The 19,802-nt window shown below is 41.8% G+C and overlaps 1 protein-coding gene across 1 annotated transcript in view; it reads right to left on the minus strand.

Moving 5' to 3' along the window:
• Window positions 1-4,573: 4,573 nt before the first annotated feature.
• Window positions 4,574-19,802, minus strand: part of TRPM3 (transient receptor potential cation channel subfamily M member 3) — a 91,668-nt gene continuing 76,439 nt past the window's right edge. The window contains exon 15 of the mRNA XM_073806934.1: window positions 4,574-13,163. Within this exon, the coding sequence (XP_073663035.1) occupies window positions 11,711-13,163 (1,453 nt within the window). The 3' untranslated portion in view covers window positions 4,574-11,710. The remainder of the gene's footprint in view (window positions 13,164-19,802) is intronic.

Raw genomic sequence — 19,802 nt, forward strand, 5'->3', positions numbered from 1 at the left:
CAACAAATTCCATCCCTCCACCCACCTCCTTTCCCACATGACCCCTCCACCCACTGTCTTAAAAAAATGTGGGTCCCTTGGCAGGATTGACACAAAAGAGGCAAAAGAAGGCTTGATTTTCCTTTTCTTTTTTTGGCTGCACTGCCACGTGGCATGTGGGATCTTAGTTCCCTGACCAGGGATTGAACCTGTGCCCCTTGCAGTGGAAGGGCAGAGCCCTAACCACTGGACCGCCAGGGAAGTCCCTCAGTTTTCTTTCTGAAACAGAGACAGCACTCTATTTGATGAAGCACTGCTGTGCTTACCAAATAAGACAGAAAGTTTCTTAATTGAACACTGAGAAGGATAGGGGTGTGTGTGTTGGGGGGGAATTATTGGAGAATAATTATAACTAAGAGCAATGTCATTTAAGTAATTTTTGAAAGGCTTCAAGCATCTGGGTCCTGGATAGAAGGGCCTGGTGGGTCCTGAGGCTGCCTCATCTCCCCATCTCAAGATCCTTAACTTAATCACATCTGCAAAGCCTCTTTTGCCATATTAGGTAATATGCATAGGTTCTGGGGATTAGGACGTGAGCATCTTGGAGAGACCACTATTTAGCCTACCACACGAGGAATTTAAAGACACTGATGTTTCTAGACCCCAAAGGTGAACTACAGTCATGTCCCAGGAAGAGTCTAGAATTTTTCTGTTTTCCATAATTGCTTCTGTCTCTGTATTCCTTGTTTCTGTCTTTCTCCTCAGACTGACTTCCTCTGCAGCTCAGCCATATGTTGGAACATGATGGTAGACAATTCCTGAGTCTGTAAGTTATGGTTTCACTAGCCAGAGACTGTCCCCACCCCTACCTCTATTCCAAGTTCCCAAGGAAAAAGCTCTGATTGGCACTCTTGGGTCAATGTCACCTTTCGCCAAAGATGTAGCCAAAACTGTGGCTGAGGGAAAGGGTACAGCTCTTCCACATTGTATAAAACAACTGCCAGCAGGGAGGCATCTCAAAGGATGCTCAGCTGGGCACACAGTGAAAAAGAATCCTCTGGAAAGGATGACTGGTTACTCACCGGGGAATTAAGTTAGAGGTTGACATTTCAAACAGAATGTGCCAGCACTTGGTCAAGTGTTTTTCAAACAGTGAGTATCCATGAAATGTTTCTGGAATTAGGAAGAGTTGTGAAATTTCTTCAAAGTGTCTTTTTATCCAGGGGGTTTTATCTCCTTTTGCCTGGAATCCTGCAGTTCTTCTGACTGTACCTCTCCTTCCTCGGCCATGCCATATCTTTACATGTCACATTTTCGCCCAGAATTCTTCAGTCACTTTCTTTTTTATCTCAGAATAAAGTCCAAACTCTAACCTGGCATTTATGTATAAAGTGCCGAGTCACCTTTTCCCCATTCGGGACAGGAGAATAATAATGCCAGATTCACTGATGTACTGAGAAGATTAAGTGAATATTAGGGATTGTTATCCTTTCCCACAAGTCTCCAGCGTGAACCCTCTGCCCTTTCAGGTTGGCTGCCCAGGGCTCTCCCAGTGAGTCTTATGTGTTCTCATGGCTATGCATTTGTTTTGCCTGGGACTCCAGCCCTGGAAATATCTGACCCTCACCTCCTATCTTTTCAGTCCTGCATATTACTTTGGGCCCTGCTAGGCTACAAATACTCATTCTTACCTCTTACTTCTAAGGGCATCTCTCCTCTATTCTGTGCAGAGTGTCAGAGTACATTACGTAGCCCAATAGCCCAATTTCCTGCCCTAATGTGAAAAACATCCACACGTTGCCTTCCTGGTGGCCACGGTGCTTCTACATGAACACTTTTAGTGTTGATGAGCTAAACTTGGGCTGCTCATCCCGTTTTTTCAGCAGCTCTAATTAAATAACTGCAATGTGTAATTATCTTTTTAGTCACGACAGTCTTGCCTTTTTAATAAAATTTTCAGTTCTTCCAGAGGAACAAAGTACCAGCTGGAAAGGCATTGATTGTACTTGTGCCTACAATTTCATGACATTAGTAGTTAAACCATTGCTACCACTTTTTCTTTTCTTTCACCTTCACCATTTCTTGGGGGGAGAGGACTTGCCATTACAGGGCTTGTGATTATTGTGACCATGCCTAGAGCAGAAATAAGGCAAAGAAAACCCTCTTGATTGATGTCTTTTTTTTTTGGCCACAGTGCACGGCATGTGGAATCTTACTTCCCTGACCAGGGATCGATCCCACTCCCCCTGCATTGGAAGCGTGGAGTCTTAACCACTGGACCACCAGGGAAGTCCCTGGTTGATGTCTATTGATACTTAAACCAACTTCACTTAGGCCACTTTAGATTAAACAGTATTTGAATTTTTGAAAAGAAAAATTCTACTGCAAAACTTTTACTCCTTTCTCTCCCTTTTGGTGTATTCTTCCAGTCTTTTTACTATTTATATACAAATATATCCATACCTATACACTTGGTTTAGTTTTTATAAAAATTGGGATTACACTCTATATGCTGCTTTGTATTTCCTTTTAAAAAGACTTAACAATATACCAATGACACTTTTTCATGTCAATGTACGAAGATTTAATTATTTTTAATGGCTCCATGCGGTGGCACAATTGATCTATATTTTTCTCCTATTGATCAACATATTTCCAATTGATTCTTGAATTCTGATCTCTTTACCTTAAAAGATATTTAAAAAGATAGGTGTGTGTGATAGTATGACCATCACACTCCTATTCACAAATTCGGGTTAAATTTTGCCACCCCCAAATTTATACGTTGAAATCTTAGCCTCTAGCACCTCAGAATTTGACCTTATTAGGGAATAGGGTCATTGTGGACACAATTAGTTGAGATAAGGCCATACTGGGGCGGGATGGGCCCCATACTGGTGTCCTTCTAGAAAGGGAATATTTGAATACAGACCACAGGGAGAACATTCTGTGAGGATGAAGGTAAAGGTCAGGGTGATGCTTCTATCAGCCGAGGAATATGCCAAAGATTGCCAGAAACTCACCAGAAGCAGGAGAGAGGCCTGGAACAGATTCTCCCTCACAGCCCTCAGAAGGAACCTATTCTGCCAATACCAGATCTTGGACTTCCAGCCTCCAGGTCTAGAGTCAATACATTTCGGTTGTTTAAGCCACCCAGTTTGTGCTGTTCTGTTAGGGCAGTCCTAGCAGATTAATACAGTCTGTAAAAAAAAAAATTGTTTAGTGCCTGAGGTAAAGAATATTGGGGCAACAGTTCATGAATTTGAGTGAAGGCCTTTCTAGGGTGTCTGCATTGTGTCATCATGTCTATCCGATGATATATTGTAAGATAATGACTGTGACACAGCCCAAGGCTTCTGGGAAACGGCATACTATAAAAAAGTAATGTGCTGTACGTTAGGGCAGAGGCCAAGTTAACGACCAGGGATCAGCCATGGTGAAAAGGAAATAATTACTGAGAACTTTCCACAGACAAGGGTGTGGTAATCCAGGCCTTTCTATGGTAAGCTGTCTTCCGGCTTTTAATCAAATTGGGTAATGTAAAAAAGGAAATGATGATATATTATCTCTAGAGAATTTAGTCTTTCTCTACCTCCATTAACACATCCTTCAAGGAAGCCCCATGTTGGTCTAAATTTGAGATTTTGGCAGCAAATGATGGTTGACCTGATTTTACAGGAAATCTGAGGGCACATGATTGAATATTGTATGTGTTACATAAATGTGCAGAAAGCTATGCCAGCCATTCCATTTTCAAAAAATTGACCAGACAGAGCCAGTGGGAAATGTAAAGATAAAGGTGCTCACTGGAACAAAGCCTCATTCTCAACATCAGGGTCCACGCTGGAGATGCAGCCCGTGAAGCTGGGGCTGCTTAGAGGTTCTAACCAGGGTGAAGCACTGTAACATTTGGGTGCTTATCAAATTAACGTTCCCCTCACCTTTAAAAATTGTGAATCACTATATTGTACACCTGTACAATATTGTACAGTAACTATGCTTCAATTAAAAAAAAATAATGTCCCCCTTACGTGGAATGTCCTCCTCCTATCGACTAGTTAAACTCCCCTTGTTTTTCAGGGCACATTCTGGTGTAGCCTACCCCATAGGGCCTTCCTTGCCCTGAGCCACAGAGCACTGTCACTACTCTGAACCTATAGATTCTTACTTTTCATGCTCTATTTCTTAGGCGGCGAAATGGTAATTACAAAACAATATATGATTACACTTTATTACAGTTAGATGTAAAACTCCACAGGGGCAGGGCCTTTGCCTGCTTTATTCACCTTGGCACACTACTGGGCACAGAGTAGGTGCTCAGCAAATATTTTTTAAAATAAAAGACGGTACATATATGTGTTCTGCAATTTCTTTTCCCACTATTATTTGAAGTGAAAATATTTGTGCTGGACAACAACACCCCTTCTCTGCTGGCTAGATATGACCCACAGACCACCAGTTGCAGCCTCTGCTCTACAAGTAAAAAGTAAAAAGCCCAAGGCAATTGTCTCTCTGTACCCCAACAATTCTTGGCATGAGAACGGTAGAGATCACATGGTGGCAAATAAATGCACAAGGAAGTCCAAGTCATGTTTTGAACTACTGAGTTTTTTTTTTTTATTGCAAAACATTTGTTACAGAAATTTCAGAAAGTTTCTCCCATAGTATCTGCCAACCTTTGCTTTGAATTATATATCTAAATGAACAAGCTCAAAGTGCACTGTGAATCCAATAAGAGACCTTTAAAAAAGAACAATTCCTCTAAGGATTTATATATATTTATAATGTCGATAGATATGCAAACCACTGTCTATCTATACACAAAGAACGAAAAGATGTATATGTCTTTAAGAAACCCAACTGCAAAATTGTTTATAGGAGTTCATTTAAAAATGATATTTGAATAATTTTCCCCATTATAAACTATGGTTAGAACGTTTACAAATGAGAGTCTAACCTCTGTGTTATGAAACGGCTGTGAGTACAGTACACTGCATGGACTGTTCTGCACAGGAGGAGCAGCAATAAAAACTCAGGTCAGACACTGTAGTGACAGGAAGCGGACAGGCCTCGATACAATGCTACGGTACTCTTCTTCTGAATCTCCCTCACAAAGATCCTGAGTTTAGGTACAGAATGATGCAGCTAGGAAATATACATGCACATATCATTTGGGAGAACAGAAAGAACCCTGAGTAGGGTGAGTTTCTTTCCCTCCCGCCTCCATTCTCAGTGTATTTTGTGTATATACTCACTAAGTTGGAATCAAGAATATGATCCTGGTTGGCTCTGATTCAGAGGTCCCAAACTATTGCCTCTGGGACTGAAAGCTGCTGGCAGACACGTTTGTTTGGCTACCACAGTGTTTGCACATCTGAAAGTGAATGTCTTTGCAGCAGGACACATGTTCTCTCGTGCCCTACAAACCCAACTCCTTCCTGTTGTCTTTCGCCAGCCCAGTTGACACATTTGTGTTCTGGATCCAGTCCCTCCACATATTTGAGTTTGCAACCCCACAATCTAGATGCAGATGGCCGGTGCTGATGACATGTGAGAAGCTGGGGTGAAGATGTGAGGGTTGGGATTCAGACAGGCAAAGAACTGATGAGGCTGATGCAAACACCAGCCAAGTTAGGAGCATGTGGGGTAGAGTTGCGCGGTGGATGAAAAGTCAGTGGGACGGTGAGGGCTGGACAAAGTCTGAATGTTTGTAACCACTGTTTCAGTTTACTGTGCCGGTGTCCAGAGGGTATTGAGGTAATAGAAGCAAGAGTCAACTGGTCTGGCAAAAAACACCTTGTGCTGGGCCAAGAGAAAGGAAGAAAGTTAAGGGGGTGAAGAAGGCTATGCATCCAGGCACAAGGCTGAACACCCCTCTGTGTCCCACAGCTCTCAGCAGCCTGCCTGCTCCAGAGGAAGGCCTGGGTCAAGGTTGGCATTGATGCTCATCAGAAAGCCTATGGCCTTCTGGCCACACATGTCCTTTTCACTTCCCAGCACACAACACTGTGTAAATAGGCAATGGCCTGAAGGTTTAATGGGGCCAGCAGACTAGGTAAGTTAGGGGAGGGAAAATTCACCTCACTCTTACCGCCGTCGGGATTACTTGGCCACCGAATTCCTCTCTTAGATGACATGTAGAAACGGTCATGTGTTGATTTCATTATCAGCGATCAGTGCAAGGAATTCATCAGAGAAAAGGTAACACAACTACATTCTCAAACGAATTACAAAAGAAAAGGAAAAAAAATCTTGTTTTCCTTAAATCAGAACCAACCCCTCCTTTGGTTGACTCTAATCTGAGAAAGAGACTGTTTGACAGGTAAAAAGAAGCGAAAGCTTAGGCCAGTGCAGGCTGAGAGAAAAGTTCTCTCTACTCGTTGAGAAGCCATCATTTATAAGATGTGTAAATTGTGCAAATTGGTCCCTCTCTTGTCCAGATGTTGAATGGCTTCTAACAATGAAATGGTGATTTCCTTACAAGGCAAACTCTTCAGAGTCACCCAGTGCTCAACCACACACCCAGTCACCCATCTCTCACCCTCCCCTGGGCCAGGCTCACATAGAAGGTGAAAAAAGCCCCAAGGTAGGAGCGTGGTCATATGTTGTCCACTGGATTCATTCATACTGATATGTGGATTTCTACACTGTCGCGAATGGACTTCTCCCTCTCATCTCTGTTTTAGCAATTTGCACCTAATGGCCCTAAAGAATCAGAAACATGCCTTTCATATATCACAGATGCACCAACACCTAGACCTTGGTAAACCCAAGTGGTATTGGCTAGCTATATCCAGGTCTCGCATAGCTATAGGCCCTGTGGTTAATACTTAAGTCCATATTATTTGTTCAGAGCTTAAAAAAATAATAAAAAATCCTTGGTTGCTTTTTTGTTTTTAATTAAAAAAACTGGACATAATCCCCAAACAGTGTAAGAAGCCCGACATTTTGAGTGAGTTCCTAAGTGGTTTAAGTGTCACAGCAGGCAACAGTAAAATGTTAAGTGCCTTTAAAAAGTCAAAAGAAATGCATAAAGCAGTGCATGCATTTTGTTGCCACAAAATTAAGACTGGATTTGGAGCGGGATTATTTCATTTAAGTCACATTACTATTATTAAAGAATAGTGAGCTATAATGCAATATCTAGAACAAGGATATAACCACCTACACACTAGCATCACTTTATCTAGAAACAAACATATCAGTGTGACTACATGAACATATTTATAAAATACTGTACACTGCTTCCACGTTGGGTTAGCAGATGTAAACAAACACCTAATTCAACTGGAGCTTAAAATACTATTTTCAGTTCATTTGTCATATAGTCTTTTGTATAACATGCCAGTTTGTCTTTCACAGAATCACAACTTGCCTACCACAGCTCACAGGGCTGGTTAGAAGATGCACATCAGCTTATACAAATATTTTACAGTGGTCTACGGGAATGTGGAAAACATAAAGCAGATCAGGAACAAAAGTGCCCATTTCACGAGGATGCTAAATAACATGGAATTGGGAACATCATTAATCCTTGCAACATGTGCTTCTTTATTGAATGTTACAGATTTGTAAATGATTATAAAGCTGTCCTGTAACGTTCATTAATACAACCACATGCTACAACTATGCTGAGTTAAACACGGGTTACATATATGTTTACATGTGTTTTATAATACAGCATTGCCCCACACACACTGAATGGTATAGCCTATAGATATAGCATGATCGATGACTGGATAATATTTATTATCATTACAGAAGTTAAACAGCCTAAACATTCAGAAAGATTAGACTGTACAGCCTCAGAAACTAGAATAAATGTGCTATCCAGTTATCTACCATAATATTATCTATAGAAACCATCTTTTAGAATACATTTGAAACATTCAGAAGAAACACATTTTGTGTTCTTGCAAGTACATTTTTCTCATTCGATTATTCTGATATATATTTTTTAAAGGGGGAACTTTCAAAGTGCTATATAATATCCTAGACCTGGAAGCTTAGACTTAAAAAAAAAATCCAGTTCTGTAAAGTGCTGCATTCTGACCCCTAATACACCTTCTGGCTGGAGAAATACTCAAACTAGTCACGGCAATTACACTCAAGCTTTCCAGCTTCACTGAAATCCATTAAGCAGGAGGTTTCTAAGTATAAGTATAAAGTATGTTGGTTAATCAGGAATTTCCACGGTCATTTTCATTAAACATCCTTACTTCTTTTCTTTTTCAAAAGGACTGAGTAATTTAGAACAAATCATGACATATAGTAGTATACAAAAATTGGCACCTTAGAAGCACATGATTAAACCAAAGCTATTTACTTCCTTGAGCGCTCTATGACTTTATTTACATTCCTCAAAACTTGCTGCTCACGGGCTGCTTAATTCACAGAGACAGGTAATTAACGTCCCCTCGATCAGGGACATGGTGAAATAAATGAGCTGGACACAAGCTGACTGTACAAGGCCACAGAATCAATGCCACATCGGTGTGCAGAACACCCAGAAATGGAAAGAAATGGATGGAAACATAATACACATGTAAGTGCACAGGAAAGAAATGGCTCATGAAAGTTACACAGGTTGTGTTTAAAGTCACTTAAATTTGGCTTATATATTTCACACACTTCACAAAAGATGTAAGAACTTCATTTTCATGCACAACAAAAGGACCAGGTAGTCACAAGGTCAGGGCTGTTAAATACTTTGTTTCCCAGGTTCTGCTCGGTTCTCTCCAGAAATCACGATGAATGGAAACACTCATGCTCATAATTTCTTTCCCCTACTTTCAATCTGGTCCAGAATGAGGCCCTGGAGGTGCTGTGATATCCTGCTCTGTGGTCAAAGAATAACGATTTCACCTCCTTCTTAGATTCCTCTACAGATTTAGAGAGGCTTCTGGCTTTGTAAATGTGCTCCATACGTAAAACCATCAAAGTGTTAGGATGTAAGTACATCAAACTAGCAAAAGCTAATCTAAGGAACAAAAATAACAAAATCTTGGTTCAAACTCTGGTGCTGAGACTTGGCCTTCCCGAGAGTCACCGAGGAATGGTCTTGAAAGGTCAAGTGCCTATTACAACTGCGTTGATTATGAACAAACATGGTTCCTCCTCCTCATTATCAATCAATATGGAACCAGGGGTGCATGAACCCTTTAAGGTATATTGCAACTTTGCATGTATGTACATTTTTTTCTGGGAAGCGGGCCCAGAGGTTTCATTAGATCCTCATAGAGATTCGTGACTCAAGGAAGTTTAAGGGCAACTGATCTATTCTCAAATGTGTGTTCGCTGAGGGGGAAATAGCCAATATGGAGTTCAATAAAAATTTAAGTGTTTCTAGAGCAATTATATATGAGGGACTCTGGTGACTTATTTCTTATTCACTTAAATCCAAGGAGTGAAGAAGGAATTCTTTAATTCTTTATATGTGGCCACATCATTATCTCTACAACTGAAAAGCTTGTTCAGAAGGTTTTGGGTTTTGTTTAAATATTTAAAGGCTAGAGATTTTGTCCATGTACTTACTTGATTTCACATAATGAGACAATTTGGAGTTCATAACTACAGAGAAACAAAAGAGCCAGGTAGTATTTGGGGTCAGAGACATTAAGTCCTTTTCCTTAAAGATCTTTTTTTTTTTTTTTGCGGTACGTGGGCCTCCCACTGCTGCGGCCTCTCCCGTTGCGGAGCACAGGCTCCAGACGCGCAGGCTCAGCGGCCATGGCTCACGGGCCCAGCCGCTCCGCGGCATGCGGGATCCTCCCGGACCGGGGCACGAGCCCGCGTCCCCTGCATCGGCAGGCAGACTCCCAACCACTGCGCCACCAGGGGAGCCCCTCCTTAAAGATCTTTGTTCGCTTTGAAATCAGTGATCCAAATAGGAATCCGAAGATTTCTTTATCCCACTTTAAATCCAGATTCGGATCTAGAAACGTATGCCTATATTCTCGAGTCCATAATACTATCTGGCTTAGACTGGCTTGTCTATTCTGATTGTACTTGGCATAATCGCTTTGTGTAGGAGAAACCAGACTAAATGAGACGTCATGACAGCAAGTGCTTCCGCACAAAAAGGGGCAGAGGGAAGGTAGTGAGTCATGTTCTAGTTTGGTACAAGGAAAAGCTGAGGTCATAGGGATTTAAAAAATTCATAATTTCAACATCTGTCAAAATTTAACATAATGAACTCTTTCAATGGAACTCCTTGGATATTAAAAAATCCTGGTTATATCTCAAGGTGATAGAAAAGTCCAAGCCTTTTAAGAAAGCTCTATATGTCTGTTTATATACTATATATTAACATGTCTCCCTGGGTAAATGCATATATATGTATATAAGCAGCATATACTACAGAACTCTTTACATGTTTATTTGTTTTCTATTTTAGTCTACTGTATCTTTTTTATAACTCTGTGTATAAGAAAAATATTCATGGTATGCGTGCAACTGATGGCTTGGGTTGATACCAAACTCCCAGTCAATTCTAAGGTTATTTATGGTTTTGAAACTTCCTTAAAAAGTGCTTTGGAACATCCCATAAAAAAGATACCAGCCCTTGAAAAACTCCAATTAAATTTACGCTGAGCTCAGATTAAATGGCAAAACTCTAGGTATGAAAATATCTACATGTAACCAGATATTCATATACAAAATGCTCGCGTGATGAGTGGTGCGGAAAATTGGCAGTTACATCCTGGAGACGTTCAGAAGACATGGTAGACTCATACAAATGATGAAGGTCACACAGCAGCATCACACATGACATGGATGGTGAGAAGATAACAGTATCCCATATGGCAGTTTTAGGTGAGTTCTGCCTACTATTTTTTTAAGTTCACTATTACATATTCAGTGAGTGGCTTCACTGATGACAGGTGAGATACAAAATAAATTAAAAAATATAAAATTATTTAATTACATTCATCCTGAGCTTGCTTGACTATACTTGAATGCCCACTGTTTATAATAAACCACTTGACATCTGTTTTTAACATCAATTCTTCTTTCATTTTGATTGCAATACAAAAAGGCATTTCTTTTCCCTTTATTTTCTTCAAAAAAGATAAAAGTTGTGGCACCAGAAACGAATATATAAGAGACAGGTGAACTATGACTGTTACCTTGTTTTTTCTTTATAATGATCAATTACAGAAGTGTTGGCATGAGAAGGATGTGGGACGTTAGGTAGAACTGCTTGCTGCCGGCTTATACTGAATAAAAAGGATGCTCTTCATCAGTCACCAGTGATGGAGCCAATGTGAAAAGAAAACAGAATTGAAAGTTTAGAATATCTCATTTGTATGCTGGCTGTTCTATTTTATTTTTGCAATTTAGCCCTGCATCCTAAAACTCTCGATAACGGTCAGAAATGGCAAGATGACTCCTGGCACGGACAGTGCTTGAAGCCCCATTCATTCCCAGAACTCATGGCTTTCTGAAGTGACTAGTGATACACATTCATCTCAACCCTTCTTCTCCCTCTTTCCCCTCCCTGCCCATCAAGTGTGAACATGACTTAAATCCCATGTTTGGCACTGGGCCAGAACAAATGCTTTCTTGATCTCTGCCCAGAAGTCACCTTTGAATTAACACCTCCCAAAGCAACATTTGTTTTGCTCAGCTAAGAATAAAGCAGATAAGTTTCAAGAAACGGGAACAGGTGAATTTGGGGGAGACTTTTAGGGCTGGATTCTTGAGCCTCCTGCAAAGCTTACTGGGAGGTTTAGTTGTGTTTGCTTTCAAAGCTGTGGAAAGCGGAGGTTCTGGAGAGTCTCCTCATGGACAGACTGTCCCCTCGGCCCTCTGGCTTGGAGGACTTACTCCTCTGGAAGGGATTTCTCAGGCTTGCTGCGTTCCGCTGCCTGTCGAGCTTGTCACTGATGGAGAAGCTCTTCCTGGTGTGTGCATATGGCACACTTGGCTCCTCTGCTGAGTAGCTGCTGGCACGCTCTAGCTTGGGAACTGTGATGTTGTTGGACAGGGTTCTGTCTGAATTATCACCCTCCTGGGGGCGTATTGCAATGGCGGCTCTCCGGCCCTTGGCCTCATTCTCCTCACTGTCAGAGCTGGGGTGACTCAGTTCTGCTTCTCGTTCGGGATGGCAGCATGATGAGTCCTCCACTTTTCCTCCGAGATCTCCTGGGAAGGTGGCTCTGTCAGCAATCACTTGAGGGGCATTGACACACCTTGTGTCAATACAGTCTGTAATACTTGTGTATTCTGCTGTTTTCACAGGCACCCCAATGTTGGCATAATAGCTCCTCAAAGGAGAAAACATAAAGCTGTGAGATTTCACGATGGGGGCCTCTTCTAGAAAGAAGGGGGTGGTGGCTAGGTAGCGGCTACTTTTGGAACGCTCGATGGTGTGGTACATTGGAGGGTCAGTGTCCCACAGGTTTTGGCATTCCGGGTGGTGGGTATAGTCTGAAGAAAAAGATTTAGTGTCCATGGAGGTGATGTCCTCGAAATCAGTGTTCCGGCTTGGAGGTCCGTCTGTGGGTGCAAGAGTTGCATAGGCACTACTTGAAGGAGCTGTGGAAGATACTGGAGCTGAAAAGCTTGGCTCTCCCAGCCCAAGGATGTTCATGGAATTGTCCAGAGGGTCTATATCACAGTGGAGCTCATCCATGGCAGAGACATAGATGTCTATACATGAAGACGGTCTCCTGGAATCAGGAACAATGGCCAAGGTGTTTGCAGGGGCTGCAGGAACTTTGGATTCTTTTGCTACAGAGTGGGAACTAGTGGCCCGGTGTAGGCTCAGGGACCTTTCTTTAAAAAGACTCTCCAACTTTTCTATCCCACCTTTGTCTTTCATACTGACTGAATAGAAAGAATGGCTTCGCACACGGGGCATTAGGGTTGGAGAAGTTGGGGACAAGGTCTCCTCACCTGCAGGATCTATACTCTCTTGGAGCTTGAAGGTGTTCCCCTCCTGGCTGTTGAAGCTGCTCTGGCGGACAATGTAGGCTGCGTCTGTGCAGTCTGAGGAGGTCCGCGAGCGGATTTTGTTGGACTCGGCCCGCTCCAGACCCGTCAGGCGCTCCAGGGCTGTAGCCATGCGCCCGATGAGGTCCTCGAGCTGCGCCAGCCGGATGTCCACGGTCTGGAGCGAGGCCCTCATGCAGTGTTCCCTCTCGTTGACTTCCTCCAGCCGCATGGACATGTTCTCCACCCTGGGAGGGAAAAGAGAGCCAGAGTCAGTTGGGGCTGGTTTCTCTGCAGGAGGCTGGAGAGCACAGAGGGGATCAGAGTTACACCCAGACTCGGTGCCCTCGCTGTCTCACTGGAGGGAAACTAAGGGGGTGGGGACGAGAGGATGGCAGTGACCCTGTCACTGAGAATCACAGAATCTCCACCTTCTAGAGCTGGAAGAGGCTTTAGAGATTATTGAATCCAGCTGTTTTTAGCTACTAAACCCCTTTTCCCTCAGTGAAAATTAATGCTCAATCCTGATAAATAAACACCAAAGTTGAGTAGTTCTTCTTCAAGTAAAGTGGGCCGAAGCCCCACCTTTTCCCACCCTCCTGGCTTCGCTGTGGCTTGGGGCAGGGTTCAATGACCTAAATAAGTATTAGGGTGTTGGCTTATCAGTCACCAACAAAATGAGAATGTTACATTTGGATAACTTTACCCAGACTTTTGTAGTAGAATTGCAGAATGTAGCTATTCTTACTGCAGTGTACATTTAAATTTGTATTCTATGGACTGGGATTATGTTTATTTTGCGTTTATATAATAATCTTTTGTTGTTGTTGTTATTCAAAACAATCCTTTTAGAATGTAGTGCCTCCAAAGGAACTGATATAGTACTGTCACTGGGTCACCTGGAGCTGATCTAATTTAACCGAATCCTTTCATTAATAAAGGAAAATCAAATATCAAGAAATTCAGCCAAGATTACATAGAGTAATTTATGGTAAATTACTCTGGAGTGGCTATCAATAAATAAATAGTCCTACTCCTCTGTCTCTGTATCTCTGGGTAGCTGATCACAGATGCTTTATATTACAGTTATTTCTCCAGGTCTTGACCCTCCCCACTGGAAATTCTTAGGTGTGTGACCTGTCTCATATTCCTGTTCCCATTTCTGTGTTGCCAGCCCAATACATGCCAGGTGTCAATAAAGGTTCACTGAGTCAATCACCGTGATGAACTTGATTTCAACTGTCCAATAGGTTGCCTGGCCATTTATTTATAAAGACAGAGACCACACATTTAAAATAAAATTGTACCATATTTTCACCTGCTCAGATTAACTTGGAAGGGACAAACCAAAGCCAAGTTTTGGTTTGAGCTCAAACTTTCACTTTTAGATGCCCAAAGGCAAATCTTTTAGAGAATCTAAATAAGATCCATTCACAACTTTTTTGGGGAGCATAAAGATACTTTTCCAATACTTCCAATATGCACAGCTAATCACTGACTGCTGACCCTTAAAAGGAACATGGCTGCATGCTTTACGAAGAGCGGTGGGCATCAGAGCTGGGTCCCTCCAGCTGGTGTAGTGGTGGTAGTGATGGCGATGGTGGGTTGACAGTAGCAGTGCCTCTATCAGAGAAGACTGTACATTTCAGTGCCAGAATGAAATGTGAGGCATGTGGTCCCCCTCGCTGAGGAACCTGAGGCCTTTTAAAAGCCTCCTCCTCTGCTGCTGCAGCCTTGGGGCCCATTTCTGCCTCTCTTAGCAACAACCTCCCAACTCACTCTACCTACTCTGCTCTTTTACCTCTCAGCTTCCCTTCACTGGTCCAAGGTTCTGGACTGCTCTCGAGAGCCCTGCTTTGGGAACATTTTTTTCTTTTGCTCCTTCCTGCTGCTCCACAGCCAATCCAGAGCCTCCCGGGGTCCAGGCACACTCTGCCATCATGTCCAGGTGTATTTCCAGCAGACTTATAAATCGAGCAATTCTGTGTCTGGCAAACACAATGCTATTCATCCAGCTGACACAGATGATTCAGAAGGAAAATTCAACTTTCCTCTGTTTCACTTTGTTTTGTGGTATAAACATAGCCTGAGAAACAAATTACTTACAATAATAAGTTTGTGTGTCTTACAGACTTACAATTCACTTCTTCACCATCTAGCCTATGGAGTTTTCAAGTATTACAATTTCATTTTTTTTGGTAATTCAATAAGCTTTGCGTAAGTGGACAAAAATACTTCTTCATTAAAGTCAGGAGAAGGACAGATGGTACATTTCTATAGAATGAGGAGTTTTGTTTGGCATACCCTAGGTACTGGGTCCACCTAGCTTTTTAGTGTTGGCAGAGTAACAAAAGGCAGTATAGTTTTCTTCCTCCCTCTCCTGCCCTTTCCTGGAGCCTGGTGTATACAAGATCGGTATGGAAAGAGATAAAGATGCTCTCTGAGCATAAATGCATGCGATCACTAGTCTGAGCATGGTGAGCTATCTCCCTGCACTGTGGGGACCCTCCCCTCCCTGCATCCCACCTCGCTTTAGCCCCAAAATCCAATACTGCAGAGAAAACTAGCAGGTGAGAGGCCAAGCTAAGGCACCAAGAGGCAATTGAAGACTAAGGCCTTGGTTGTGGGGAATAAACGGAACCCAGAAACTAAGGAGCCCAAGAGGATGGGAGGAAGAGAGGGGAGGTACAAGGAGGAAGAGGGTCGTCCAGGAAAGCAAGGAGGTGCCCAGTGGAGCCTCAAGAGCAAAGATAAAGAAGCATGGCTCCAGGGGATGGAAGTAGGGGAGGAAAGCCTGCTAGAACAGGGCCAAGGAGCTATTCTTCACCAAATCTTAATTCTCCTGTGGGCTCTGAGGTGCTTTGGAATGTAAGATTTGAATTTAAAAAAAGAAAAAAAAAAAAGGACTGTTTGATCCATTTCCTTTCAGAATTCTAGATGTGTTTAACCACCTAATTATATCATCAATTAGAGCACGGATATAACTGATAGGGGTTTAATGTAGGAGTTATAAAAGAATAAACGTTCCCAGAGTCAAGTTTACATATGCTTGTTCCATAAATAGAGTACTTCTCTTAATCTTTAAAAAAGAATTCTTGAAAAGTTATTTGCAAATGGGCACGCATCACAGATAAAAATAGGTCTGAGGAACAAACCAAGAGTTTCGAGTCATGATTGCAGTTTCTAGGAGCTGACTCTGGTCAAATAAATCAGGAGATAAAATGGAGATAAGAATTATAAGAACTTAAGGATCAATAAGAATTCTTAAGGAGATAGATATGGGAAGTGACTAAGTAAGAAAAGAAAAAGGAACTGTGGAAAGGAAAATGTTGTATGAAGGAACACTTTATTTTTCTTTCTTTCTTTCAAATCTCCAGACCTTGCATGGCTTATTTCAGAATAACTCACAAGGCAATCACAATAGGGACCCAGCAGAACCCTGGAAAGATGTGAGGTGGCTCCTGTTCCCGGGAGGCCAAGAAAGTGACAGCCAGAAGCCCATTAGAGAGGACACAATAGGCTGGTGAAACAAACAAACAAACAAAAACCAGGTAGTAAAACAACCAGCCTCTAACAGCCAATGTGATAAGGAAAAGGGCATTCAAAAGAAGATTCTGGTGGCACAGAAAATATCAACTTCAATATGTAATTTCTTAAGGATTATTGTATTACCTTCCAGAAATTCATCTTCTTTTCTGATAACCTCAAAATGTAGTTAAAGGAAATATGGTAAAAGGAAAAAGAGAACTGGCAGACCATGCCTGCTCTAAATTTCAAATATTCCCTGGAGTGCCAGCAGTAGAATGGGTGTAGGATGAAGAGCAAAAACAATCCCAGAACGCATGAGCCCAATTGTGGGGACTCTTGCGGGGGGGGGGGGGGGGTGGGGGGGTGGGGGGGGTGGGCAGGGAGGGTATACTGACACAGGTTTTCAGATCAAAGGCAACGATGCAGAGCAGCTAAAGCGAACTCTTGCTTATCCACAGGCTTATCCACCTAATTTGTGAATTATTTAAGTGCTTTAGGCTTATCCACCTAATTTGTGAATTATTTAAGTCCTTTAGGGTCACCTACCCTTCCCTTTGGGCCAGTTATCCTTCTCACTAACTCTGGAACCAAAAAAAGGGAGAAAAGTTTAAACTTGGTTCTATCAATGGAGATATCAAAGATGAGTTTTAGAAAAGGTCATGGTGGCAAGTAGGTGAAGTTCATTTTTTTTGGTTTACATTATTTTTTGGATTATTTATAAATTTCATATATCCTAAGTTATTCCTCTCTCTTTGTTATGAAAAATTATAAGTTGTATATGCTATTAATAGTCATTGTCTAATACGTTTTAGATCCAGGTGAAGTGAAAAAAGGGCATAGAGCCCATTGGTTTGGGAAAGATAATGTTAGATTAAAAGATGACAGCAAGGAATAATGTATATCCCAGTTGCTCCAATTGTTACTGTCAAGGAGAAAATTCAAACTGAAACTTCTGACAGGTGCGGCCCTGCGGGTGGGTGATGGTGAGGATAAACTGGAAGCTCTAAGTTAGGGGTCTGAGAATCAAATGCCTATAGAAGGGTAGATCAACTGAGTAGGTGAAGCAGGCAAGGCGTAAGAGAACAGAGGCAAGGAGTCTGTGTCAGCAGAGAGCACACACAGTCCAAAGGCATTTGGAGTGAATTTTAACAATCATTGCAAGCTCAACACAACAGCCCTCTGTGGGCAGATGCTGCCCATGAGCAACCAGTTTGCAAATTCTGCTTTAAATGAGTTAAAGGAACCAGAAAAGAACTTCCATCTCTGATCAACAGAAAATGTACGTGACCCTTAAAAACCAAAGGGAAGTAAAAAGAAATGCCAGGGACTTCCCTGGTGGTGCAGTGGTTAAGAATCCACCTGCCAATTCAGGGGACATGGGTTCGAGCCCTGGTCTGGGAAGATCCCACATGCCGTGGAGCAACTAAGCCCGTGGGCCACAACTACTGAGCCTGCACTCTAGAGCCCACAAGCCACAACTACTGAGACCGTGTGCTACAACTACTGAAGCCTGTGCGCCTAGAGCCCATGCTCCATAACAAGAGAAGCCACTGCAATGAGAAACCTGCAAACTGCAACGAAGAGTAGACCCCTGCTCATAGCAACTAGAGAAAGCCCGCGTGCAGCAACGAAGACCCAACGTAGCCAAAATAAACAAATTAATTAAAAAAAAGAAAAGAAATTCCAGGAGACTGCAGATAGGAAATGTTTTTTCCTGACATTCAACATTCCTGGATTCTAGGAATTATGGGAGTTTGACATCAATTGTAGGCAGCATTACTGAATGGCTTAGTCGTAGGTAATTAAGCAGATGGTATCTTTTGAGTACTTTAAAGAGACAGGATTAGTTAACACGCAACTACATGGGCTCAATGTTAATCTTGTCTCTCTTTTGATAGTCTAGACTAATAGAGAGACACAGATGTATAATACTTTTGACGAAGTACATTGTGATTTTGGCAGGGAGGTTGACACACTGGAGTGACTAGAGAAATATGGACACCTGGCTGGCTGATTAACCGATGGGCCGATGTCATGAAGAGAGGTAGTTTTTGGAGTCATGCAATATCTTAGTTCTGTCTTGGTTCACCTGATCTGTGCTGGTGACATTTTGGTGGATTATGTTGAAGGCATAGTAGGTATGCTTATCAAGCAAACAATGATATAAAAAGAATAGGATGAAAAATTAATAGACTGATGATAAAATCAGGATCCAAAATTGTCCTTAAAATGCGAGAATAATCAGCCAAAGGGGGAACAACTTAAAGAAAAATTTCACAGCGATGAATGTTAAGTCTTGATTTTAGGTTAAAAACAAACATTTCACAAGAAGAGGTTTGAGGATATTTGAATTAGCTCACGTGAAAAAGCCCTGGTTTTAATTAACTGTAGTCTCACTCTGAACCAAAGACGTGACTTGGCTGCTATGATTGTAATGCAATCTCACAGCAAATAAAATGTATGGATCAAACAATAACTACCAGTTACTGAAAGCATAATATCTCATATATGTTATCTCAATAACTTTTAAGATTCTACAGTTAGGTATTAATACTTCATTTTACAGATGGGGACATAGGTTCAGAGGAGTTAAGTAACTTGTTCAAGGTCACACAGCTAGTTACTGCAGAATTAGTATTAAAATCTTTCCATTATACTGTGTTCTTTCTCTTGTAACATGAAAAGAACTGCTTGTTCTATTGTACTCTATGATTATTAGCCTAGCATATAGTAGATGACAAAAACAGTAAATGAATGAATAAAGGAATTGAATCTAGGCTCTAACTAAAACACAGAATTAAGTTCCATTTAGAGACCACATTTAAAGGGTGACGTTGACAATTTAAAGTGCATACTGAGAAAGTGAGCAGGGTAGTGGGAGACCTGCTGTATGCATGGTAAGTGGTTAAAAGATCTTGGGATATTTAGTTTAGAAAAGACAAAGCAAAGTGGGGAGATGATAGTGATCTTCACCTATGTAAAATACTTTCTCAGAGAGAAATGAATTTAATTTTTTTCTGTATTTATTCATAAGGCTGGTATCTAAGGCAATTTCTCCTCTTTCTAGGAGGTGCTCAAATAGAGGCTGAGTGTAACGACTATGCATTCTTTCAAAGCAAAGTCCTTATATCCCCACCCCAACCCAGGCTCTGCTCAGTACCTGCTTGTCAAAGTGCTGTTGGTCAGGTGTGGGGGAGAAACACTGCTTTGGGTACAAGTAATCTGTATTCACTGACCTCCCGAACTTATTCTGAATGTAAGGTGCCGAATTTTGTATGTTCCACAGTGAATAATTTTGCACCGTCCTCTCCTACTTTAACCTTTATCTTGTCCATCGTATTCTATTCGTGGTCCCCAAA

Source organism: Tursiops truncatus, chromosome 6 (assembly GCF_011762595.2).
Source record: "Tursiops truncatus isolate mTurTru1 chromosome 6, mTurTru1.mat.Y, whole genome shotgun sequence".
Classification (NCBI taxonomy): domain Eukaryota; kingdom Metazoa; phylum Chordata; class Mammalia; order Artiodactyla; family Delphinidae; genus Tursiops; species Tursiops truncatus.